Source organism: Mauremys reevesii, linkage group 5 (assembly GCF_016161935.1).
Source record: "Mauremys reevesii isolate NIE-2019 linkage group 5, ASM1616193v1, whole genome shotgun sequence".
Lineage (NCBI taxonomy): Eukaryota > Metazoa > Chordata > Testudines > Geoemydidae > Mauremys > Mauremys reevesii.
Genome location: NC_052627.1, coordinates 120,239,272 through 120,263,034, shown reverse-complemented (window position 1 = coordinate 120,263,034; position 23,763 = coordinate 120,239,272). Strand labels below are relative to the sequence as shown.

At 42.1% G+C, this 23,763-nt stretch overlaps 2 protein-coding genes across 2 annotated transcripts in view; both read right to left on the bottom strand.

Moving 5' to 3' along the window:
* POLN (DNA polymerase nu) overlaps window positions 1–20,011 on the bottom strand; it is a 227,947-nt gene extending 207,936 nt beyond the window's left edge. Inside the window, exons 1-3 of the mRNA XM_039539378.1 lie at window positions 19,948–20,011; window positions 8,031–8,084; window positions 6,424–6,570 (exon numbers count right to left, since the gene is read on the bottom strand). Coding sequence (XP_039395312.1) covers window positions 6,424–6,565 — 142 coding nt within the window. The 5' untranslated portion in view covers window positions 6,566–6,570; window positions 8,031–8,084; window positions 19,948–20,011. The remainder of the gene's footprint in view (window positions 1–6,423; window positions 6,571–8,030; window positions 8,085–19,947) is intronic.
* HAUS3 (HAUS augmin like complex subunit 3) lies at window positions 8,175–21,319 on the bottom strand. Its single transcript, XM_039539373.1, has 6 exons — window positions 21,295–21,319; window positions 19,948–20,042; window positions 18,096–19,163; window positions 15,403–15,842; window positions 11,867–12,095; window positions 8,175–9,941 (listed from the first exon to the last, which is right to left on the bottom strand). The coding sequence occupies exons 3-6, from the start codon at window positions 19,005–19,007 to the stop codon at window positions 9,708–9,710; spliced, it is 1,815 nt and encodes a 604-aa protein (XP_039395307.1). The 5' UTR covers window positions 19,008–19,163; window positions 19,948–20,042; window positions 21,295–21,319; the 3' UTR covers window positions 8,175–9,707.
* Between the last annotated feature and the right edge of the window lie 2,444 nt (window positions 21,320–23,763).

The following is a 23,763-nucleotide window of genomic DNA, read 5'->3' as shown; positions in this document are numbered from 1 at the left end:
TGAAGCAAGTGCAGTCTTGCTTGAGAAAGTGGTCAGTGCACACATTATGAGCTCTGACTCCCATGTAGTTTCATCATTGGATCTACCATGTTTGACTTGTACACTGACTTTCAAGACGACTTGCATATATGGGGACAAATTCTACTCTAATTCTGGTGCAACCCCTCAGTGAAACTATTGAGGTTGAACAAGTGTACGGAATTGGACCATATTGTACAAGTCACCATGAACTTGCCCACCAGAAAGGCACCACACCAACTGCTCTCTTTGTCCAATAGATCCTACCATGGAGCTTTCAAACTAAATTGGTTAAGACTGAGGACACATTACAAGGGAATACTCCATATAGCTGTGCCATACGCTAAGTACCTTCTACATCAACATGTTTCGTCATATTAAATAATCTTCCCTGCTTATCTCCTCCCCTCCTCCACACCAAACCCAAGTAGCTAGGTTTGGCATAGAGGGTGGAGCTGGAATCATCCTATGCTCTAGGCCACAAGGCAAAAGCAAGCCTCTATACAGATGTTACAGGCCCCTGAATCTGCAGTAATTCTGCTGCTCCTACACTCTTGTTGCATGAGGGGTAATAAATTATGGATCCACCTGGAAAAAATCCTCTAGCCCCAACCCCAAATCCTGGGGTTGGATGGAAAAAAGGAAGGATGGTCCAGTGGGTAAAACGCTGGCCTGGAACTAGGAGACTTGTATTTGTTTCCCTGCTCTGCCACAGATTTCATCCTAAGTGAACTTTGGGAATTTCCCTTAATCTCTCTGAGCAGTATGTTGCCATCTGTAAAACAGGGATATTAGTACTTCTGCCTCAAGAATTTTCAGAGCCAATGTTGCCTATTCTATAAAAAAAGAGCCATAAGAGGTCCTGCCCTGGCTACACCCACATCAAAATTCATACAAAGCAAGTAAAAAGAGGGCCAATAAGTCAAATTATATTATATATATATATATATATAGGGAAAGAAAATAAGAAATCTAAGAAATAGTCATCCTATAACTCAGGTTCCATCCACTCCACTGAGGAAAAGAGCTCTCAGAATCAGGGCTCGGAGACAGATAAGGAGGGGGGAAAAAAAACAGTAAAGATGTCCCTCCCACATCCCGCCTGATAAGTTTGATATTGTGTGCAGAATGGTTGGACTTGACATCCAGATACAGCTAGAGCAGGTGCCTGAAGGCAAGCACCTCCCATCCAAATCTTTGCATGAGACAACAATACCACCTTCAATGAAGCGATCAGGGATGAATGAGACAGAGCATAAACAGACATGCACTTTGATACAAAATTCAAGAGCCCAAAATTGCCATAATCAAAATACCAAAGCTCTATTCTGCAGTGGTATCTGTAGTAAAAGATGCAATAAATCCATCTGACGGGGATTTCTTTCTCAAAGATACAGGTGAAAGCCACCTTCAAAAGGAATTCTGAGGCTTCTTCGGATGCCTAGGTCTCAGCAAAGATGCTGGAACTGCAATTATCTAGGCTTCAGGCTCTTCCCTTTGCCCTTCCCTCCATATTGTCAACAGCAAAAGGACTGACACTTCTGAGCCAAAGTTCATACTCTACTATCCTGCTTGCCAGCAGCAGGGAGGATTCTGCTTAATTAGCGGTCTATGAGATACCCAGTTTCGTATGCCTATCTAAAATAGCCCTTTTGGTGGAAGGAGGGCTATACCACCATAGCATCTGCAATGACAGGGCCCTCATCTACAATATGTTTTGTCTTTCCAACCTTTTTTGACATCTAGCCATGCAGTAAAAAGTGAATTAATCTGAACATTGTCAAATAATTCCCCAACCAGCCCTCTCACAAAAAGAGGTACAATATATCACAAAAGTAAATTCTCTAAATACATTTAAAACTTTAAAAGAGTCTAGATTTTGTGATTTTATTGGTAGATGATCCGAAGTTGTACTATAAAGCATTTTTAGTCAATATATGGGGGTCACCCTCAAGAATGCTTGCCCTGCTAACAGATAACCACAACTTGTTCATTCATTAAAAGTTAAGATTCATTAATATTCATTCAAGTATGAGATACTATAAGCTTGTTGAACCACAGAAACTAAACTTGCAAACGCTGGTACAGTCCTATGATTTCAACATTAAGAAACAATGTTTTACTGCCAATAAAAAGCATTTCCTAAGGCCCTGTGTACACTAGAGTCCAGTTTACTTAAGTTATGTCATCGATCATCAGCCGCTTCAACTACATCAGTTGTGCACGTCAACACAATGCTCCTTGTGTCGGCAGAGCGTTTCCACAGTCGGCGCTCTTGCATGAATAGTGTGTTACATCGTGGGTAGCTATCCCACTATGCAACTTGCCACCCTCTGCTGCTGGGAAACTGGAGATGGATGACGATGCATCATGGGGGTGTGCTCATTGTCCCATAATGTACACCTCTACCCTGATATAATGTGACCCGATATAACACAAATTCAGATATAACACGGTAAAGCAGTGCTCCGGGGGAGGGGGCGGGGGGGGCGGGCTGCGCACTCCGGTGGATCAAAGCAAGTTCGATATAACGCAGTTTCACCTATAACGCAGTAAGATTTGTTGGCTCCAGAGGACAGCGTTATATCAGGGTAGAGGTGTATTTTTTTCCATCCCATCATGCTTAGTTTTGTGCCTTTTTGAACAGCCCCTGTAAACGGTGCGCCCGCCATTTCTACCTGAAAGCATGGATCCTAAACTGCTGACGAGTCTGGTGATGAGTATTATGAACACAATGCAGCTGGTCCTGCAGTATTTCATAAGCTTCAAAACAAAGTCAATCTGCTTGTCTACCCTGTTGTGTACAATGGAAAGACACAATTCAAGACTGCTGCTGGCGTTCTTGGAGCAGCTGCATATGGTGGACCATCAGTACTGGGGTCAGGAAACAAGTACTGAGTGGTGGGGATCACATCATGATGCATGTATGAGATGACGAGCAGTAGCTGCAGGACTTTCAGATGTGCAAAGCCATCTTCCTGGAACTATGTGGGGGAGCTCACCCCTGCCCTGCGGCATAAGGACACCAGAATGAGAGCTGCGCTCACAGTGGAAAAGCAAGTAGCGATCACTGTGTGGAAGCTGGCAACTCTAGATTGGCAACTGACAGGTAGCAATCAGTTTGCAGTTGGAAAGTCCACCATGGGGCTTATGGTGATGCAAGTGTGGCGGGACATGAATCGCTTCCTACTATGAAGGACTGTGACTCTGGGTAATGTGCAGGATATAGTTGATGGCTTTGTGGCAATGCTATTCCCTGACCTTGGCTGTACGATAGATAGCACACATCTCAATTTTGACCCCAGACCATCTTGCAACAGAATATATCAGTTGAAAGGGCTATTTCTCCATGGTCTTGCAGGCACTGGTGAATGACCAGGGCTGTTTCACTGACATCAATGCAGGGCTGGTCGGGGAAGGTTCATAATGCACACATCTTTAGGAAAACTGGATTGTACAGAAAACTGCACACTGGGACTTTCTTTCCAGACCAGAAGATTCCAATGGGGGATATGTAAATGCCCATAGTGATCCTGGAAGACCCCACCCACCCCTCACTCCCATGGCTCATGAAGCCTTACACCAGGAACTTGGACAGCAGCAAGAAGTGCTTCAACAACAGGCGCTGAATGAGACTGAATGTGCCTGTTTGGCAGATTAAAATGTTGCTAGGATGCCTTTTTGGCAGGTTGGACCTCAATGAGGAAAATATTCCAATGGTCATAACAGACAGCTGTGCTCTGCATAACATTTGCAAAGTGAAGGGGGAAAAGTTTGCCAAGGGTTAGAGTGCTGAGGTGGATCAGCTGGCTGCTGACTTTGTGCAGCCAGATGCCAGAGCAAGTAGTGGGGCTCAGCAGAAGGCTATTCGAATGAGGGAGGCTTTGAAGGAGCATTTTGATAATGAACCCCAGTAATTTGTCTTTATGCGATGCATTTGGCCAGGCAATGTTCACTTACTGCCTTGAATGACCCCTGTAATGTTTGCTTCCTGAGCGTTAACTGTGGTGAGCAAACATTCTTGCCTATAGCCACTGTGAATTTTAGCAGCAACTACTGTGTGCATGATACAAATAAAGACTCATTTTGTTTCAAGAACTACACTTTAATTAAAAGATAATTTTTCTTGGGAGGGGGAGGAGGGGGGACCAGGCACAAACAGGGGATACGGAAATGAGGAACAGGCTCACAGCTGTGTGTAACTCCAGCTTTCATCATGAAACCAGTCTCTGGGGGTGGAGGTGCAAGGAGTACTATAAGAGAACAGGAACATGCAAGGAATGTGTTGAGGGAGTTTAGGGAGGTCATGGAACAGTGTTCTATATCGACTGCAGAGGGAGTCATGCACAGATGTGCTCAGACAGCAGCTCTGAGAGAGACTTGAGCATCTCTGTCTGGCCCTCCAGTGGCTTTATCATCCACTCCTGCCCCTGTCTCCTTTCCAGGCTATCCAGCCTGAGTTTTTCATTAACGGTCTTCCTCCACACTCTTTTCACTATCTGCTGTATCTGTTGACTGCAATACTTTGAGAAACATAACCTCCTTACTCCTCCTGGTTCACCTCCTTATCTGACAGAAGCATTCTGCTGATGTGTAGGAATTGGTCCCCAAGGGCACATCTACAAAAGCCAAAGAAACAATGAACAGACACAGCATTGTGACTGCACTCCCAGCCATGAATCACAAAAGCCACATACACCTCTTTCTCACTGTCCCTTGGCTAGCACACAGCTCGGTTAGAGTCCCAAATATGGCGAGTTCGGTGGGGCAGGGTAGGTTGGGAAGAGGGAATGGCAAAGAAGAGACAAAGGGTATGGGTGGTTTGCAAAGAGGGTCACTACATGTGCCTAGGGAGATATTCTGAATATTGGCACCCTCTTCCACAGGCTGGGATAATCAAACCCGATATCTCATTCCATAGGGTAACCCAGGATGCAAGGGTCCATCTCTTGCATGCGTATGGCTCCAGACCAGGTCCATATGCTGCTTGCTTGGGTGCCACTGTGGTCCCTGCAGAAAAAATTGTCAGTTGGCACAATAAAGTTTCCTACAGCAGGGGGAGAAACAAGGCAGCTCTGCCAAGAAATCTTCAGCAGGGGATTGCCAAGTACCTACATGAAAGTTTCCTAGAGATCTCTATGGAGGATTCCTCGGACATCCCAATGTACATTAACAAACTTTTTTCACCAACCCCCCACTACCAAGCTGCATAGGCTTTATTGTTAATTTCTATCCCTTATCCCTCTTCTACTATAAAAAAAGTAAATGAGATCTGTCACTGTGCAGTATGAAAGAAAAATGGGTGCTTACCAGAGCTTGCCTCTCCTGCTTCATGTATGCCAGAGATGGAGTGCTGGGACTGGCTAGACTCCTCTGGAGTCAAAAATAGGTCCTGGCTTGCCATCGTACCGGACAACCCTGTTGCATGTCCCTCATCTTCATCCAGGTCCACTTCGTATCCACCACTTCATCCGTGGGGTTGACTCCGCTGGCCACTGCCTCCAGTTCCCCCAAAGTATCCACGGGGCTCTTGGAAGTGGATCACGGCCAAGGATAGCATACAGCTCCTCAAAGTCTTGCAGTGCAAGTCTTCGGCACTGCACCAGAGCAATGGTTGGCCTCCCTTGCCTCCTGGTACGCCTGCCTCAGCTCCTTGATCTTAGCACAGCACTGCTGCGTATCCCTTTCACGTCCCTTCTCCTGCATGCAATGAGCAATCTGCTCATAAATATCAAAGTTCTTACAGCTTGAGCAAAGCTGTGACTACACAGCCTCCTCTCCCCACAGACCTAGCAGATCCAACACCTCTGGCAAACTCCAGGCAGGAGTGCATCTGTTGTGGAAAGCCGACATAGTCAGCTGGAAAGATGCTGTGGGAACAGACCACGTGGAGCAAACACAAAGAGGAATTTCAATAATTCCCAGGCCTTTAAACGGAGGACGGGTGCATGCCTGTGTACCTGCAGGGCAATAGTCCAAACTGCTGACCAGAGCAGTCAGGATGGGCATTGTGGGACACTCCTGAAAGCCAATTAGGGCAACATAAGCAAGCACAGTGTCTACACTGATGCTGTATGACTAACCACATCCCAAAAAGTTCTATGCCTCTCATCAAGGCGGTTGTATTATGTCGGCGTAGCAGGGGGAGTTACATCAGTGGAAGGAGCATTTCAGTGTGTACAACTCCACTGGTTTGTTGATGAAAGTTGGCTTTTGTTGACAAAACGGTGTAGTTTAGACAAGGCCTTAGTGTTGGAGATATTTCTATGTAAAACCATTGAAACTGTACTTTTACCCCTCAAGATGCAAAAGTGAGTGTTTAGAAAGGTAATTTTCCCTTAAGTCTTTCCATTTTCAAAAATACATAATACACAACTAAGTTAAAAAACTGAACAAGGTACTCACTCTGTCCACCTTCTCTGCTATTCTGAGCTTCCTCTAAAGGAAGAGACTGCATAGCTGACATAATCCTTTGAGCAATATTTGATAGAGGCACTTTACAAAGGTCATGTCCTATGTACTCCTTGTAACTCTCCATTTTTCTCATCAACCCTGAACACAAGATATCACATATGTATTATACAAGAGACATTAAGATCATGAAACAATTAGCATGTACTATATCAGGCTAAAGATGGAATGGATAATGCATATATAATATCTATTATACCCACTCTCTACCTAGAGCAGTGGCTCTCAACCTGCGGCCTGCTTGCAGCCCGATCAGCACATAGCTGCGGCTCATGTAACATCCTCAGAGCCATACAAGTAATATATATATTAGTGTGGATGTGGCCCATATAATACAGAGATCTGCATATGCAGTCCACAATGGTTAATAGGTTGAGAACCACTGACCTAGAGACTTTAATATCAATATACAAACTGATATTTTCCCCCTACTACCATGTATGCACATTGGTTTGTCAAACGGTTTCTTATGAGTACTGGCAGCTGCCAGTAATTTAAGAGAAATAAGCACTGAAGCATGATTGAAACAGTTTGATACATACTACCAGATTTTCAAAAAGAGGTAGTCATAGCCTTTAAGAGGTGTATTCAGTGGCACACAGTGCCTTTAAGAATCAGTCTGACAAGAACTCCAAATCAATGTCATGTGTGTCTTTGAAAAATCGCCCACATTGTTTTCTAATGAAGATCTAAAATTAATGCCTGCATATATTCATTACTTTCTATCCTTACAGTAAAGCACAAGCCTCTATAAACAGTTTTCAAGTCTTAAGACTAAAAGCAAAAACCTGAGAAGACTGAAACATCATTAAAAGATGGAAAGAAGAGCTGATTATTTAGACACAAAGTTCAGCATTTTTCCTAAAATAAAGATCACTAAACAAACACTGTAAGTGTTGGTGATGTGATCAACTACTGCCAGAAAAAAAATTACAAGACATTAAACTCTGCTTTTGACAAATGATTTTCAATTTTTCTCTGATGTTTAAACCTCCACATATTGTACTATTGGTCTGGAATCACATCTTTCAATTGACCTGCATTTAATTACATTCTATAATATCTAGATGCAACATAAGTACAGAATGTAAATCACATGGGCCACTGGGGAGCATGTCAGTAAAGACGACTTTATCAGTGTAAATTATACAGGGAGATTCAAACAATAGGGGTAACATTTTGAACCACATACAAGATTGATACTAAAAATGTACATAGTGTGCCTTACAGTATTTCTAGGGGTCATCGCTCAACTGGGGTTCAAACTCCATAGTATTGGTGGATACAACTGGCAGTTCAGTAGTGGTTAAATAACTTATTCCCATACAGAGGTCTTGACTATTCACTGGCCACTTTTGGCTCCCTTCACATCACTAGTACATGTCCAAATCAAATTCTATTACCACACAAAAAATGTTTTCTCCCTCTTTAGAGGGAACAACTCATCTTAGCTCATGACCATAAGCATTGCAAATGCTTCTCCCCTGTCCAGGATATATCCCAGGCCAAGAACGTAGTCATGACCAAGCCTCTTTTCCTACCTTGGGTAGAAAAACAACAGTCAAGAGATTGTTCCTTAGGTGTGTAGCTTCTCCCTAGAGGAAGAGATTTTTAAATGTAGACTAACTTTTTCTCTTGTGGGAGGGGTCAGTCTTATCTCAGGTGGCAAATCTAGATTAGATTTAGAATTTGACAGGCAAAAAGGTACAATATACCATGGATCAGAATATATAGAAATGTTATGCTTGTCAAAACCAGTCCCACCATTAACCTGAAACATTCTTATGTTTGCGGATTTAAATCACTTAATATTAAGGACATAAATGCACCTATTGTGTTTTCTCTTTTTAATAAAGGGTGTAGGAGGACACATTCCATTAACTTGTAGTGTTTTTACCCTTGATATGATTTATTGATGTTTATAGTCAAGATGATTAAACATTTAATAGGATTTAAAAAAGACAGTGCAGACTTACAAACGTCAAATATTTTAAAGTACTTAATACTTTTAACAGAGACTGTGCTCATACATTTAAACATGAAAAGTAATTGTCAAATACAATTTTACAGTTAAAAACATATTTAAAATGTTATTTATACACTAAAAATAATGTTACCTGCAGTTATAAAAATAGCCAGTCTTAATTTGCTTCCCTTTATCAAATACATATTTATAAACATATCTGTATATGACGAGAGAGCAAGTAGAATTGTTGCTCCCATCAGGATCCAGATCCAATGGACACAGTAGAGAAAAGGCATCATAACTGTGTGAAATCACATTTAATTCTCTTTAATTTATAACAAGTTTCTTATATTGTTTGCTACACATATCTTGGGGTTACAGTTGATGAGTCAAAAATCTTTCTTATTAAAAATTGAGTAAGTCTGGCAGAGTTATTAAAACATTCTGAAATTTGTGTTACTACAAATTCTAGAGTGAGCCAAAAAAGAAACAGATCATAGCAGATTAATTATCTGCTGAACACAAACATCTTTGAGACACCCTGCTACAAAAGGCAAGTTCAAAACTCTTGCTCTTAGAAATTCAAGATTCTAGGAAGAGTTTGGAAGAGTAGAATGAAGAGGAAAGAAGGGCAATCAATTAATCCAAGGGATTTTGGACAATTTGTAGAAAAAAAAAATGCAGACAACACTTGGTCTATACCCAAACATGCTGTCACTTTTGCACAACTGCACCTTACGTCCTCTCAAAGGATCACAGGACAGAACTTACTGTAAAATTTTACTATTAGGAAAACCATCTGCTTCAGAAGGAAGCATACTATATTCAACAGCTGTTCATTGGTTCCAACCCCTAAAATGCCTTCTCTGCACTCACTTTGCAGATCACATATGAAGAGGATTTCATAGCATCTGAAGACAAAGGAGAAGCATATCATGGAAGCAGGAATCTGCATTTTACTCTGCACATTAAGTACTAGAGGGTAATATGTAGTCTAGCAATATCTAGATACTTAATGCATTCCCCTGTCTTGTAAAGCAAACCCTCACAAACTGAAGTATGAACCCAAAGCCTCTGTACGCCAAAAACTATAAAGGAGCTTACAGTCTGTTCTTGATAAGGCTGCTAATGATATATTAGTTTATCAAATAAAGCACTTATCCAAAAGGTTTGTTTTCCTACTGAATCATAAAGAAAAGTCTACACTAAATATTTCCGCATCTTAACAGTGGAACAAAGATGCATTTAATGTTTAATCCTCTAGACCAATAGTTTGAGCCTGAGACTGATGCTCGAGCTTCTCCACGATATCTTTCAAATAGTCTTCATCTTTGAAAAAATACACATACAATTTTCTTTCCATCTGATGCAGGGTATTTGTCTCTAAAACCTTTCTCTTGGCCTTTACATCAGCAAGAAGATCCATAATAAGCTGATTTAGTTTATTTACGTTCACTTCCAGTTGATAAAGTTGCTCTGTTAGTTCCTAATAGAAATTTAAAAAAAAAAGGAAAGTTTATTACATTTGCATTGTGGATACATTAATTCAACTACAATATTTTAGTTTTTGGAGGCAGGTTTGCACAACACACAGGATATGCCTAATGAAAAGAAGCAAAAGTACGAGGTACAAGGTAATTAATCTCATTTGATTTGTAGAACTCATCTGGGCCAGACTGTAATACCTTTACACTCACACTGAATAGTATTTTACTTTACAAACAGTCCCACTCAACTAAGGGCAGGTCCATACTCACCGCGCGGGTCGACGCGGTGAGTTCGACTTCACGGAGTTCGAACTATCGCGTCTGATCTAGACGCGATAGTTCAAACTCCGGAAGCGCCGCGGTCGACTCCGGTACTCCACCACTGCAAACGGCGGTGGTGGAGTCGACAGGGGAGCCGCGGAGTTCGACCCCGCCGCGTCTGGACGGGTGAGTAGTTTGAATTAGGGTACTTCGAATTCAGCTACGCTATTCCCGTAGCTGAATTTGCGTACCCTAATTCGAACCCCCTTTTTAGTGTGGACCAGGCCTAAGTGAGATTACAAGTAGAGACAGCTAGTACTTAATGTGAACAAGGGTATCAGAATCTATTCATCTGTCTGGTATTGGATCAAGATGGTAGAACAACAATTTTACTCACATTAAAAGTAGTTACAATTCTAAAAGTACTCCTTGCACTTAGACAAAAATAATGCTTCATAGATTTAAACTGGAACCAGATTATTGGCACCTGTATTTTTCCATCTTTCACTGCTTCATAGCTTGAATTATCTTAATCTTTTTAGCGTAGGTAAGCTATTCATTTGATTGTTATAAGGACTCAATGCAAATGTCTAAGCTGCTTCTGTTATTATTAGTATTATCATGGAGCCTAGTCATGGGCCAGGACCAGATTACATTAGGAAGGGGTGTGGTGTGCAGGAGTGATGCAGGGTGCAGGAGGAGACTCAGGGCAGGGGGCTGGGGTGCAGCAGGGGGCTCAAGATTGGGGTTAGAGTGGCTCTAGGGTGGCAGCAGCACGCAGCAGGGCTAAGGCAGGCTCCCTGTCTGCCCTGGCCATGCGCCGCTTCCAGAATTGGCCAGGATGTCTGGCAGTGGCTCGGGGGGGGGGGGGAAAGAGGACGAGCGACAGGTGGCTCCGCCACATGCTGCCCTCGCCTGTGGGTACCACCCTCGAAGCTCCCATTGGTCACGGTTCCCCATTCCCAGCCAATGGGAGCTGTGGGGGATGGTGCCTGCAGGTAAGGACAGCGCACGGAGCCCTCTGCCCCCACCCAGGGGCCACAGGGACGTGATGCTGGCTGCTTCCGGGAGCAGCGTGAGGCCAGGGCAAGCAGGGAGCCTGCCTTAGCCCTGCTACACCATGGGGCTGGCAATCCCATGGACCAGACTGAAAGCCCTGATGGGCCGGATCCGACTTGTGGGCTGTAGTTTGCCCTCCCCTGCACTATATAAACACAGAACAGAACAAAGACATTCTTAGAAAGAGTTGCTGCCAGGAAAAAAATATTACTATAGATTTTTAAAGTGGTAGTATAACATTGTATTTCAGCCCATATATTTCCATCAAACCATACCACAGTAGCAGGAAAGAAACATCTTAAGTTTTTCTATTAGAAATTCACAGATGCAATTTACGACATAATAAACTGACGAAATACATACCCTGCAAAGAGGTATACATCAGTTGTTAAACTGCCATGGCCAATGACTATGACCTATATCTGATAATTACACATTTGGAAAAAAAGCTACTTTTACTTCTTTAATACTAAAGGAAGTATTAATTAGTGAAATATATTATTTTTATCTATTTAACTACAGACCCTTTTGTCTGTATAACTAATCATTTGCAAAATATGCTTACTAATGCAGCAATAGTTGTAGTTCTACAATAAGGACTTACCTGGTTACTAAGCAAGATCTTATTTCCTCCACAATACAGAGAGTCACAAAGTGCATCTAAATCACTATCCAACTTAGACAAAAAGAGAAATTGTTCTTGAGAAGATACTGCTAGCTGATCTTGCACTGAAGTAATGTCTTGCTTTAATTTCTGAGCCACTTGTTCAATGCCTTCATGTGTTCTGAACAATTGTTGTTTCTGATTCTCTCCTTCCAAAAGCTGGTATAGCCTACAGTGACAAAAATTAGAGATGCAATATTCATCTTTTAAAAAATTCAGTACACATTTAGGCCACCAGTTGATTAGCTAAGACAGAGCTTTTTCACATTCATCTCTGGGAAGTCATTCTGACGAAAAGGCAAGTACAGTCCTGCCCAACAATGTCAGAGTGATGTGTCTTGCTAACTTCTGAGCTGCTCCTGGTCACTTCTAGACCACCCTAATTTTTTGGTTTAAGCATTGGTTGGTTGAAGTCTGAAATATTTCAAGCTGCAATTAAAGGGACACTATCAACTTGCAATCTAGTCTATTTAAAATCATTAGTTTAAAAGTAGTTTGAGGACAGTACACCTATCCAAGTCCCACTGCCAATTTTTGTGCTTTAGCAAGCATTTTCTTATATTTGAAAAAATAATTCTCCCTGAGGGGAAAAAAAACCTACACAAACAGGAAAAATGAATGTATAAAAAGGTAAAGAGTGAAACTAGCTACAAAGTACTTTCAAATACATAAACTGAAAAAAAAAAATCAGAAAAATGTTTTTCCTCTATTCAGTTGCAGTAATCTTAGGAATTACTTGTATAATAGATGGTAAAACTGATTCTGACAGGAGTGAATTTTAAGATAACTCTCTAATGGCAGAAATTTTTAAGTATCCTTTAAAAATATACAGTACTTGGGAATTTGAAACATGTTCCTTCCTGTAAATGGTAGAACCCTAGATACTCAACTGCTAACTTATTTAAAATGTTATTCTTTACTTTTGGGACACTGATGCATCTGAATGTAGTACACCTGTTACTGCTCTATGTTGCCATAAATTCTACTATTTTAGCAATACAATTAAATATTGAATATAAATAACAGTATTAAAAGATAAAATCTTTATCACTTAGTAGTTTATAGATCTGTAGAATAAATTACCTTGCACCTCTCTAGCATCCCAACCCACTCATACTGCTATACCTCCTAATTTGAATCAAAACAAAGCCAGTTTTGTACATTAGGACCTACATTTTCAAATTACGGTGCCTAAATCTAAATCCCTATTTTGACACCAAATAAAATATGACCTGCCAGTAATTTTCCAAGAGTGCTGTGCAACTGTAATTCACACTCACTTCAGTGGAAATGGGAGATATTAAGTATCTCTGTAAATCAGTCTACTTTTGGACCTTGACATATCACCATGAATCCATACTAATCTTCATAAAATTTTCAACATGGTATTTATGACTAAATATGATGAGGGAACTAGTACAAAGGTAACAGTTGACTGTATCATTGAGGGGACAGAAGTCACTCAGCAAGTATTGATGTCTGCTATGTTCTGTTACATTCTTATAGCATTAGGTGGGAGGGAAAAAAATGTATGTAATCATGTTCAAGATTGTACAGTAGAATCTCAGAGTTATGAGCATCTCAAGAATGAAGATTGTTCGTAACACTGAACAAAACATTATAGTTGTTCTTTCAAAAGTTTACAAGTGAACGTTGACTTAATACAGCTTTGAAAGTTTACTATGCAGAAGAAAAAAAGCTGCTTTTAAGCATCTTAATTTAAATCTGGGGTTCTCAAACTAAGGATCGGGACCTCTCAGGGGGTCACGAGGTTATTACAGGGTGGATCGCGAGGTGTCACCCTGCTTTGCTATCCAGCATTTATAATGGTGTTAAATATATTAAAATATTTTAATTTATAAGGGGGGCGGGGTCACACTCAGAGGCTTGCTGTGTGAAAGGGGTCACCAGTAGAAAAGTTTGAGAACCACTGATTTAAATGATGCAAGCACAGAAACAGTTTCCTTACCCTGTCAATTTTTTTTTTAAGCTTTCCCTTTATTTTTATTAGTAGCTTAGGTTAAACACAGTACTGAGCTGTAATTGGAGTTTTTTGTTTTTCCATCTCTACTGCTACCTGACTGCATACTTCCAGTTCCAAATGAGGCATGTGGTTGACTAGTCAGTTCTTAACTCTGAGGTTCTATTGCAGTGGTTCTCAACCTATTTACTATTGTGGGCCGCATCCAATACTACTTGTATTGCCCGGAGGATGTCACATGGACCACAGCTCTGTGCTGATGGGGCCTCAGGTTAAGAATCACTGTTCTACTGTATCATACTTACTGATAACTCCAAACAGTCACAACACATGAGTCATGCCCCCCAAAATCATAAGATATGCGTTTTACAAATAAGCCTAATTTTTAAGCCAAAGGTTCTTTTCATGTGCCTTTTGGTTTCTGAGCTTTTAGGGTGCACTCTATTCTTCTTTTCAAGTTTTTCTGCACAACCATGAGGACTTTTTTGTTGTTTTTAAATGAAAAGATTTTTATGTAATACTCAGATTCAAAAAGTTGAGGCTTTAAGTAAAACCCAAATACCATGAGACTCAAGTTATGAACATACATGCAGTATTACCAAGGGAGCAGAATTAAAATTGCACAGGGAACCATAAATCCAACTTTTCTTATCTTCTCAGAGCTTCACCATAACCAAAGTGTTCTTTTAATATCATTCTTTTGCTATGTATTTTAATAGGTTTTTTAAAAAGGTAAAAATAAGTCTATAAATATACAATTGGAACAAAAGCCCCCAAAATGTCTCATCAGCAGGGTTTGAATCCTGAACCTACAGCACCCCACCACATTCGAGCTACAGGACTAGATAGCTACATCAGCTAAAAGCAGGAGAATCCTATTATTCCAATGTGGGGCGGTGGCCGCTGGGGCTATGTTAGGCCTGGAAGTAATTGGGTGGAACCAAACCCAGCTCTGTGCTCCCTTCAGAAGTGGGGAGGATCCTGCCACAGATGGTACCCTAAAGGGGTGGGATTGGGCTGACGGGGCTTCACGCTTGATCCAGGGAGAAGTTCATTCCAGCCCGGTTCCAGCAGTTCATTCCAACTCTCCCTCTTTACCCAGCTCTAGCCAGTACTAGGTATTCCCAGTTCAGTGTGTTCTGCCACCCCAACTGTAGCATGGGCCTGGCCTTAGAACATTCACACTCAGTTATTCTGGCATGCTGCTAAAGTTTTCTGGAGCAACACCATGAAAAGCAGGGAAATGGAAATTTGAACAGTTAACTATTTCATCCAAACCCAAACAGAATTTCATATGAGAAGTAAAAGCAAGTGTCTAGACCCATGGATTTGTTCCTGGTAGGAATTTCAAAGGCCTGCTGCAGTTAATTAGAGCATCTCAGTAAGAGATTGCAAGAAGATTATAACAGCAAATGGTAGGTAACTTACACAGAGGTCTACTAGCTCCCACATAATACTTCATGTCAAAGTTTGACAACCACTGTACAATATTTACCTATGAGAGGCAGCATCCCTTGAATCAATAGTGTTCCTTGGTACTGCATGCTGAGATATGAGTGGGTCAGACATCATCTCCAGTCTCTGTTCTAGGCCCTTGCTGCTCTGTTTCAGATCTTGTATTATGTTCTCAAGTTGACGATGGATATCCCGATGTTTCCTCAATTCAATTTCATAAGCTAGCTGAAGAAATTCAAATGATGCTTTTTGTTTTAGCAACTGATTGCATACTTGATCTTGTCTTGATGTATAGTAGTCCTGTCTAGCAATCTGCAGATCAAAATCTCCTTTCACCACAGGCATGTTCAATAGCTGTGCATTCTCCTTCACCAGGGAAGGCAGTATTTCATTATTTATTTGAGTTAGCTGTTTTTTTATTTTTGAAATTTCACTGTTTAAGCTAGAAATTCTAGCCTCAAGATGTTCTTTTCCAAAAGTCTACAAAAAGCAAAACAAAAGTATTTGTAAGAACATATTCAAAGACTACTAACATTTTTATTCATGTTCCATGCTACCATTTCCCATTTTCCCTAAAGAATTTAGTTTTAACTCCATATTAAGGATCATGCAATTACCAAGTCAAATGGAAAATAGCTGAGGAGATGTAAGATTAAGGGAAGACCCAAAGAAATATTTCTATAGGACTGCCACCATTTGTTGAATCAAAGTGGTAGAAAATTATGGAAGTAAAATCAAAGGACAGAACCGTTGAGTTCAGAATTTTATCAATTAATACCTGCACTGATGTCCAGGCAGCACACCATGAAGCATATTTTAATCAAATGTACAGATTGGTTTTCTCAATATTTCATAATAAACTAGGTGCTGAAGTTAAAACATTAGCATCTCAGTCTCTAAGGCTAGATTTAAAAAAAATGGTCATTTGTCAACTCAGTTGTTGTGTTTGTATTTTACTTAGAATTGGCAGCTTTTCATCTTGGACAACGGGAGCCTTTTTATGTCTGAGAAGTAAATATGATTTTAAAAGTGAACCACAATGTATGTGTGTTAAACACTGTTCTTTAATACCTGAGTTTTTCAGGACAATGAAAATCACAACCATCGAAGGTAGTCCCTGATGACCTCATTCACAACAACACTAGCTGTCTCTGTACTGCTGAGGAACGGAGGGACCCAAGAGTAGGAACTGGCAGATATGTTCTTATCCAAGAAGCAACAAACTTTTAATAAATATGTTTTGCAGTCTCGCTTATCAATCATTATTAAGACTCCGTGTTTGTCACAGAGGTCATGGATTCTGTGACTTTCCAGGACCTCTGCAGCAGCCCAGTGTGGCTGGCCCAGGAACTGCCAGAGCAGCAGCCTGCAGAACTAGGGAGCTGGGGCCACCGCTTCCCAGGAGCTGAGTAAGAAGCCTTCCCCCTTCACCCCCGCAGCACCTGCTCCCCCGTTCCCAACACCCACGGTGCTTCCCCAGGCTGCACCCCCTTAGCCAGCACCCAGGGCGCACCCTGAGTCATGCACCCCCCCAGTTTTAGTCAGGGGTATTTTTAGTAAACGTCATGGACAGGTCACAGGCTGTGAATTTTTGTTTACTGCCCGTGACTTTTACTAAAAATACCTGTGACTAAAACATGGCCTTAATCATTATGCCATATGCAAACAAGTCTTATGGTACCAGATACATAACCGAGGTTTTAAAGTTGTATGGTGAGGGGGGAAATCACCACTACACTTTCATAAAGTGATTCCAAAATTATTGGAGCTTTATTTTGGAAATTTTTTGAGATACCAGTCTTATCTAACCCATCCTTTCCTCTTGGTTCTGTATGTAGCGTTTTCCATTAGTAGTGTGACATGGCCTCCAATCTGATTCCCTCAGGCCAACCCAGCTCCCTTGCACACACTCATCCCCGACAAATTAGCTCTCCATGCCAAACCTCCCAACCAAAATGTTCCCTCTCGTCAGCCAAACTTTCACAGACACATCTGATCCTTGTTTCCCCACCACTTTCCCAGCCGCCAGACTTCTTTCCCTCAAGGAATGATGGCTCCTCTGTGAAAATCAAGGGACATCTAGAACTACCATTCAAAAAAGTAAACGAACACAGAAAATCCTGAATGGTCTGTGTCAATAAAGATAAAAACCTCCATCTTTTTAGTCAAACTGAATCCTGTTTGTGATTAGCCAAATTCAAAACAGTAACTTGTAACTTTGAAAATTCTTCACGCAAAAGGTAGATGGGATGGCAGGTATTAAAAAGTTATGCTAAACAAGAAAAAGGGCAGGAAAATGTTTACTATTTTAAATTTTTGCCCAATATGCAATGAAAAATTTTAAACTCAACCACAGTCTCTATTTGTATTAATATATTATAAACATGCAGTAGGCTCTCCATTCTTTCATATAGTATAGATCAATTGAAATCAACAGTACATAATCAAAGGACCAACGACCTATTTAAAAATATTTCTAGAATTACTACATTTATAGAAAGCTAGGAGACATGGTACTAATAACATCATTTGATACCTAAGAAATTATATTTCGCTAAATGCACCAGAATCTGTTGCGATTTTATAAGTATTAAATTTTATTACCACTAAAGGAAAACAATTCAAGCTAAAAAGTGAGTAATAACCAGTTAGTCTTTTGTTAAATCCAGAGTAACAAGTCTGGGTTTTGTTTAGGACTTCCACTAGAATACATAATTCTCTTTAACAGCTTACCTTGTTCTTTAAGGATTGAAGATTATTCTCTGCCCATTGTACAGCTGAGCTTATGCTTAAATCTTTAGCTTTACGTTGAATCAACTGATGTTGAGCACAAATATATGCCATCTGCAGCCTAGCCATCTCAAGTCTCTCCTTGCAGACTTCATTGTTCTCATCACAAATTAATGGCTTGCTTATATCTACAAGCTGGAAATTTTCTTCATTTGAGCTTTCAACCAATTCTGATATACCTTGAAAAAACTGTTTTTTTGTGTATGAAGTAAGTGCAGCAGTGCTTTTCTCTTCCTGACACAAATATTTATCCAAGGCAAGTTGGGATAAAAATACTGGATGAGGACCTAAGCCTTGTTCTGAGTCAGAAAAGGTGAAGAAAAAGGTCAACTTCTTAACTCCTTCAGTAAGAGAGTGAAGTTCATTATTTATCTTAGTATTTATAGCAGTGAAAATTCCTTGTCCCTCTTTCAGAATTTTAGCTGCATCTTCTGCTTTATCATTCAACTTCAGTGACATATGGCTGTTTGTTGAGGTCATCATTTGAAGCTTATTACGACGATGAATTTTTAGGTTTTTAATTTTCTGAAGAGCTTGAAACTCTTCCTCTAGCTTCTGAAGTTCTCCTTCATCCATGCTACTTGATTTTGAATCAAAGGTTTTGCAGGTTTTAAGAACTTCATCCAAAGCCTCTTCTTCTAAAATGGGCTTGCCAGATTTAAGAAGAGCATCAAAAGCTTGCAGTTCTTTTTCAGTTAACACATGCTGCTCATTCACATTTCCACAAAACCACTCCAAAAATGATTTATCTTCCACAGTTTCAAACAACCAGTCAAAGTCTTCTCCATTAAGCTGAGCAGCTTTTGGATAACCAACTTTCTTTAGAGTTTCCACAAACTGATTTCCACTGTTCATGATTACAGGCAACACTTTTGCTATGAATATAGAGATCTACAAGCAGCCTTAAAAAATATCCAAACACAAGGAAAATCTGGAGTCTGTCTGCTAGCCCAATGGTAAATAAAAAAAGTTGTTTAAAATATGTATTCAGGGATTTTAATAAGAAAGGCACTGCACAGAAAAAAGCAAGTGTCAGATCACAAATAAGGAAATACCATGCTAATAGGATTTGCAGTGTATATCAATTCCCCCACATTTACAAAACTGTATTAGTCATCCTTGAATTATAATAATTGGTTTCTAAATATAACCATTTAACAAAAATATTTTCAGTAACTTTGCAATTTTGATGCCAAATGAAGTCCTAACTTCATCCACTAGCTTAACTTTACTATTGTGAGTAGTCCCACTGATTTTAGTGGGACTACTCATGTTAGACAAGTTAAGCAAGTGTATAAGTCAGAGATCAGCAACCTTTGGCACGCGGCCTGCCAGGGTAAGCACCCTGGCGGGCCGGGCTGGTTTGTTTACCTGCCGCGTCTGCAGGTTCAGCCGATCGCAGCTCACACTGGCAGTGGTTCATCACTCCAGGCCAATGGGGGCCGCGGGAAGCGGTGGCCAGCACATGCCTCAGCCAGCGCTGCTTCCCACAGCCCATCGCGGCCAGTGGGAGCCGTGATCAGCCAAACCTGCGGACGCGGCAGGTAAACAAATCAGCCCGGCCAGCCAGGGTGCCATAGGTTGCCCATCCCTGGTATAAGTATTTGCAGGATTAGAGCCTGAGAAAACTGCTTGATTTAAATTAAAAGTTTTCCCTACAATCCAGACCTACAATTAGATATCCTAGAATCACAGCAACATTTTAAAACATGGTATTTAAGAACAGATATCAGATAAAGTGTAAAATCTACCAATATTTTATATTGTGATAAAACACAAAAAAATCATTAGTTACCTTTCACTTCAAAGTTTTTCCGTCAGCCCCTGGAAATTTGTCCTTTAAACCCTTTTTATTTTTCTCTTGACACTCCAATGTCCATCAATTATTTCCTGTTTGGGGACAGGGAAGAAGTATTTCAGTAAAGCCACTTTGAATTAAGAATAATAAGCGCTGTCAACTGTGTGGGGAGCGAGGGTAAGTGCACATGTAACCCACACACCTCCTGGGTGTGTCCCATCTAGTGGCACCAGGACCGCTTAGAGAGAGAGATAAAATGAGTCTGCTCTACAGCCTTAGCTAACTTTTAGCTCATGCGGTAGAGGCTTATGCACTAAGCTCTAGAGGTCCCAGCTTCAATCCTGCCATTACACATGCATCTAAAGATTATAATGAAACCTATTTATTGTTAAATGTGAAATATGAATTAACTGTATCCAGTGTAGATACTCTGCTGTGCCGGGATCTATTACAATGCAAAGTCTTCAACTCTTTTTTTAAATTAAAGAAGGGGCTTGAATAATCTAGCAGCAATTAAGGAAGGCACACTCCACCATGAGAAACACTGCTAATTTCTCTGGTGCCTAGAAACTGCACCTCTACTCCACTAAACAGTGCTGACTGCAGGGACCCTTATCTTAAAGAAGGCAAACTCCGGATTGTGCTCTTCTGCTTGTTTAGGACATATAAAGCCCGAAAGGGTTTTTTTTTTTTTCTGTTTATTACCTTAAAAGTACCAAGAACGTCAAGTCTGGGCCTTCCCTACTTTTGCTGGACTACTTGTTTGGGGCGGGGGGAGGGGAGAAGGAAGGGTGCTAAACACCCAGAAATCTCTTTTCCAGGCTTTAGCTGATTTAGGTGTTAAAAAGGCAGAGGTGAGAAGGGATAGTTACTAATTGTGATGTCACCACCCTACTTCTGCCTTCCAGATAGCCCGGGATTTCTAATGGAAGAACAAGCAGGGAAACACTTTAAAAAAGACCCGGGATTATAAAATCCTTCAGGACTTCATGAGCCACCTAACAAACAAGTGACAAACCCACTCCTGCTAGTCAGGCTGAAGGCCCCTTTCGCTCAGCCAAGCAGCCCACCAGCGACAACACGGGGCCGTCACCGCAGGCACCGGCAGCGCAGAAGGGGTGGGAGTCAGAACCGCGCCGGGCCCAAGGGGAGCGAGGCTGAGTACGACCCGCCCCCCGGCCGCGAGCGACCCGGCTACCGCGCGCTCCCAGGCAGCAGAGGAGGGACTCGCGCCCGGCCAACCGCCACCGCCTAGCGCCACGCGGGCACGAAGGACGTTGCCGGCCTGGATGTCGAGAGGCCGCCGCAGCCGCGAGCCCGGCCACCCCTCTGCCAGGTACTCACCACAGAGCTCGCCCCGGTTCGGAAACAGGACAGTACAAAACGGCACCGCGACCTGCCTCGTCGTGCCCGAGGGAACGGCCGGGCCAACGGCCGCGCTGAGGCGAGGGGAGGCAGTTAGCGCGGAGGCCGGCACCCGCCAGAGCGATTCAAACTCCCGCCTCGCGGTGAAAACTGCCCCACCCCTGCGGGACTGAGAGGGAGCGGAGCGCAGCACGGTGCCCGCCTCGGAGGAGGACGCACGGGGCGGAGTCCTGGGGCAGCCGGCAGGAGCAAGCACCGCACTCCACGATGTGTCCGGCATACTGAGCGAGGAGCGGGGAAGACTACAATACCCACAATGCAACGCTCGCCGGAGTACCGAGTGCCCTGCAGGGCCTAAACTCCCCAGCATGCAACGTTTCTCCGTTCCGCGTTTCCCGGCGTGCGTTAGTCTCGCGGGGGTGGGGCAGCTCACTTGGGGCTCACCTCCTTAAGAAGCCGGGGAGGGGTGACAGAATCGATTGAAATCATTTTTAGGTTCTGTGTTAAAATGTTGGAAGTTTTGCTACAAAAGGAGCTGAGGCTGCGGCTCCCTTGTGCAGGGGTAACTGACAGCCCATGTGGTGTGTGGTAAGAGCCTAATCTCCGATCCTCAAAGGTCTTTAGGTGCTTAACTCCCGTCCCAACGAAACAGCTAAATGCCCTTAGTTCTGAGAACACCCGAGGTGAGAGTAGAGCAGCAACCTGAACTTTTAATCCTAGCTCACTTGCTTCCATAGCTATAAGGCATGAAGGACCTGTAGGCACAACTAAAGGTTTTCAGTTCTATATTTTAAGGCCAGGGCCGGCTTTAAGCCGATTCCCCAGAATTGGGCCCTGTGCCAAAGACAGCCCCGTGCCTGTGCCTAAGGGGGCCCCCCCTGTGGGGGTCTTTAGCAGCAGGGAGGGTCCTTCGGTGCCGCAGAAAATCCAGAGCGGACGCCCCGGCGCCGAGTATGCCAATCGGGCCCTGTGGGTCATAAAGCCGGCCCTGGTTAAGGCTAACTTCTCTAAGATTACCAGAGATCAATGTCTTTTTTTTTATTTTTATGTAAGGAGTGCATCTATGTCATCATGTTGTTATGCCTCTGGCGTTTAGGGCAGTGATGGCGCTCCTCCACTCCATTCTGTTTCTGGCAAGTCTTTCAATGGTTCCCCAGCCGTGCCCCAGGTTTTTCAGCTTGGCTTCCACAGCTCTTTGCCATGTTGTTTTCAGATGGCCTTGTTTTCGCTTGTCTTCAGGTGTCCATCTTATTGCTACTCTGGTGATGGAATCAGTTTCCACCCAAAGCAAGTGGCCAATCTATCTCCAACGCCTCCTAGCAATGATGGTGCTCATATCCTCTTGGCTGCATTGTGTCAATAGATCTTGGTTTGAGATTGTTCTGGGCCAAAAGATATGGAGGATTTTTCTGAGGCAGTTTGTATGGAAGGAAGACAGTTTGGACATGTCATACTTTCTCATTCCCCAGCATTCTGAACTATAAGGTAGTGTTGAAAGTACACAGCGCTGATAAATCTTGAGTGGTTTTGGTGTTGTATTTTGATGATTTCCAGACTGTATTTAAGCTCCTGAAGGTGTTTCTGGCATTATTGATTTTGTTCCAGATGTCCTGGCTTGTTCCACTGTCCTGGCTGATGGTGCTGCCCATGTATGTGAATGTTTCTACATTGGAGAGAACATAATCCTCTGTCCTTACTGGTAATGATGAGGCAATACTAAAGGTCATGATATCTGTTTTATTGCGGTTGATTTTCAGTCCAATTTGCTGGCTGAATGCATTGAGTCAAGTTGTTTTTTCTTGTATATGGTGTTGGGTATGTGATAGGAGAGCAACATCATCTGCGAAGTCCAGGTCTTCAAGGGATGAGAAGAGTGTCCATTTAATGCTTCTTGACATATCATCTGTTGTACGCCGCATTACCCAGTCGATGGCAATGTTGAAGAAAATTGCAGACATGACACACCGCTGACATACTCCTGTTTTGACTGAGCTCACTGTCATCAACACTCCATGTAAAGCTGAAATAGAAGCTTTTGATTACGTTGATTTTATGGAAAGGAATTTGATATGCCCGCAGAAGTGAACAAGGAACCGTCTACAAAATGACGTGGCTTATCAGTGTTAAATGGCAGACACTAACAAACACTCTTATCGGGAACAAACAAGGCCACCTACTAACAACTGAAAAAGAACAGGAAATGTGCTGGACAGAGCATTTCAAAGAATTGCTGAACAGGGAGCCACCTAAAGAGGAAGCAAACATCCAGGAGGCAGAAGATGATCTTGATATCAACTCAGACATCTGAACTAAGGAAGAAATCATTCAAGCCATCATATCCTTAAAAATGGGAACGCTCCTGGCAAGGATAACTTGAATGCAGACTTGTTCAAGGTAAATCCTAAATTAGCAGTATCTATTCTGGCCCCTCTATTTACATCAATCTGG

Coding starts and splice junctions, on each gene's coding strand:
- HAUS3 (XM_039539373.1), bottom strand. CDS start 19,007: ATGAACAGTGGAAATCAGTTTGTGGAAACTCTAAAGAAAGTTGGTTAT. Junction 15,843..18,095: donor TTCAATCCTTAAAGAACAAG/GTAAGCTGTTAA, acceptor TGCTTTTTGTAG/ACTTTTGGAAAAGAACATCT. Junction 9,942..11,866: donor AGATCTTGCTTAGTAACCAG/GTAAGTCCTTAT, acceptor AATTTCTATTAG/GAACTAACAGAGCAACTTTA.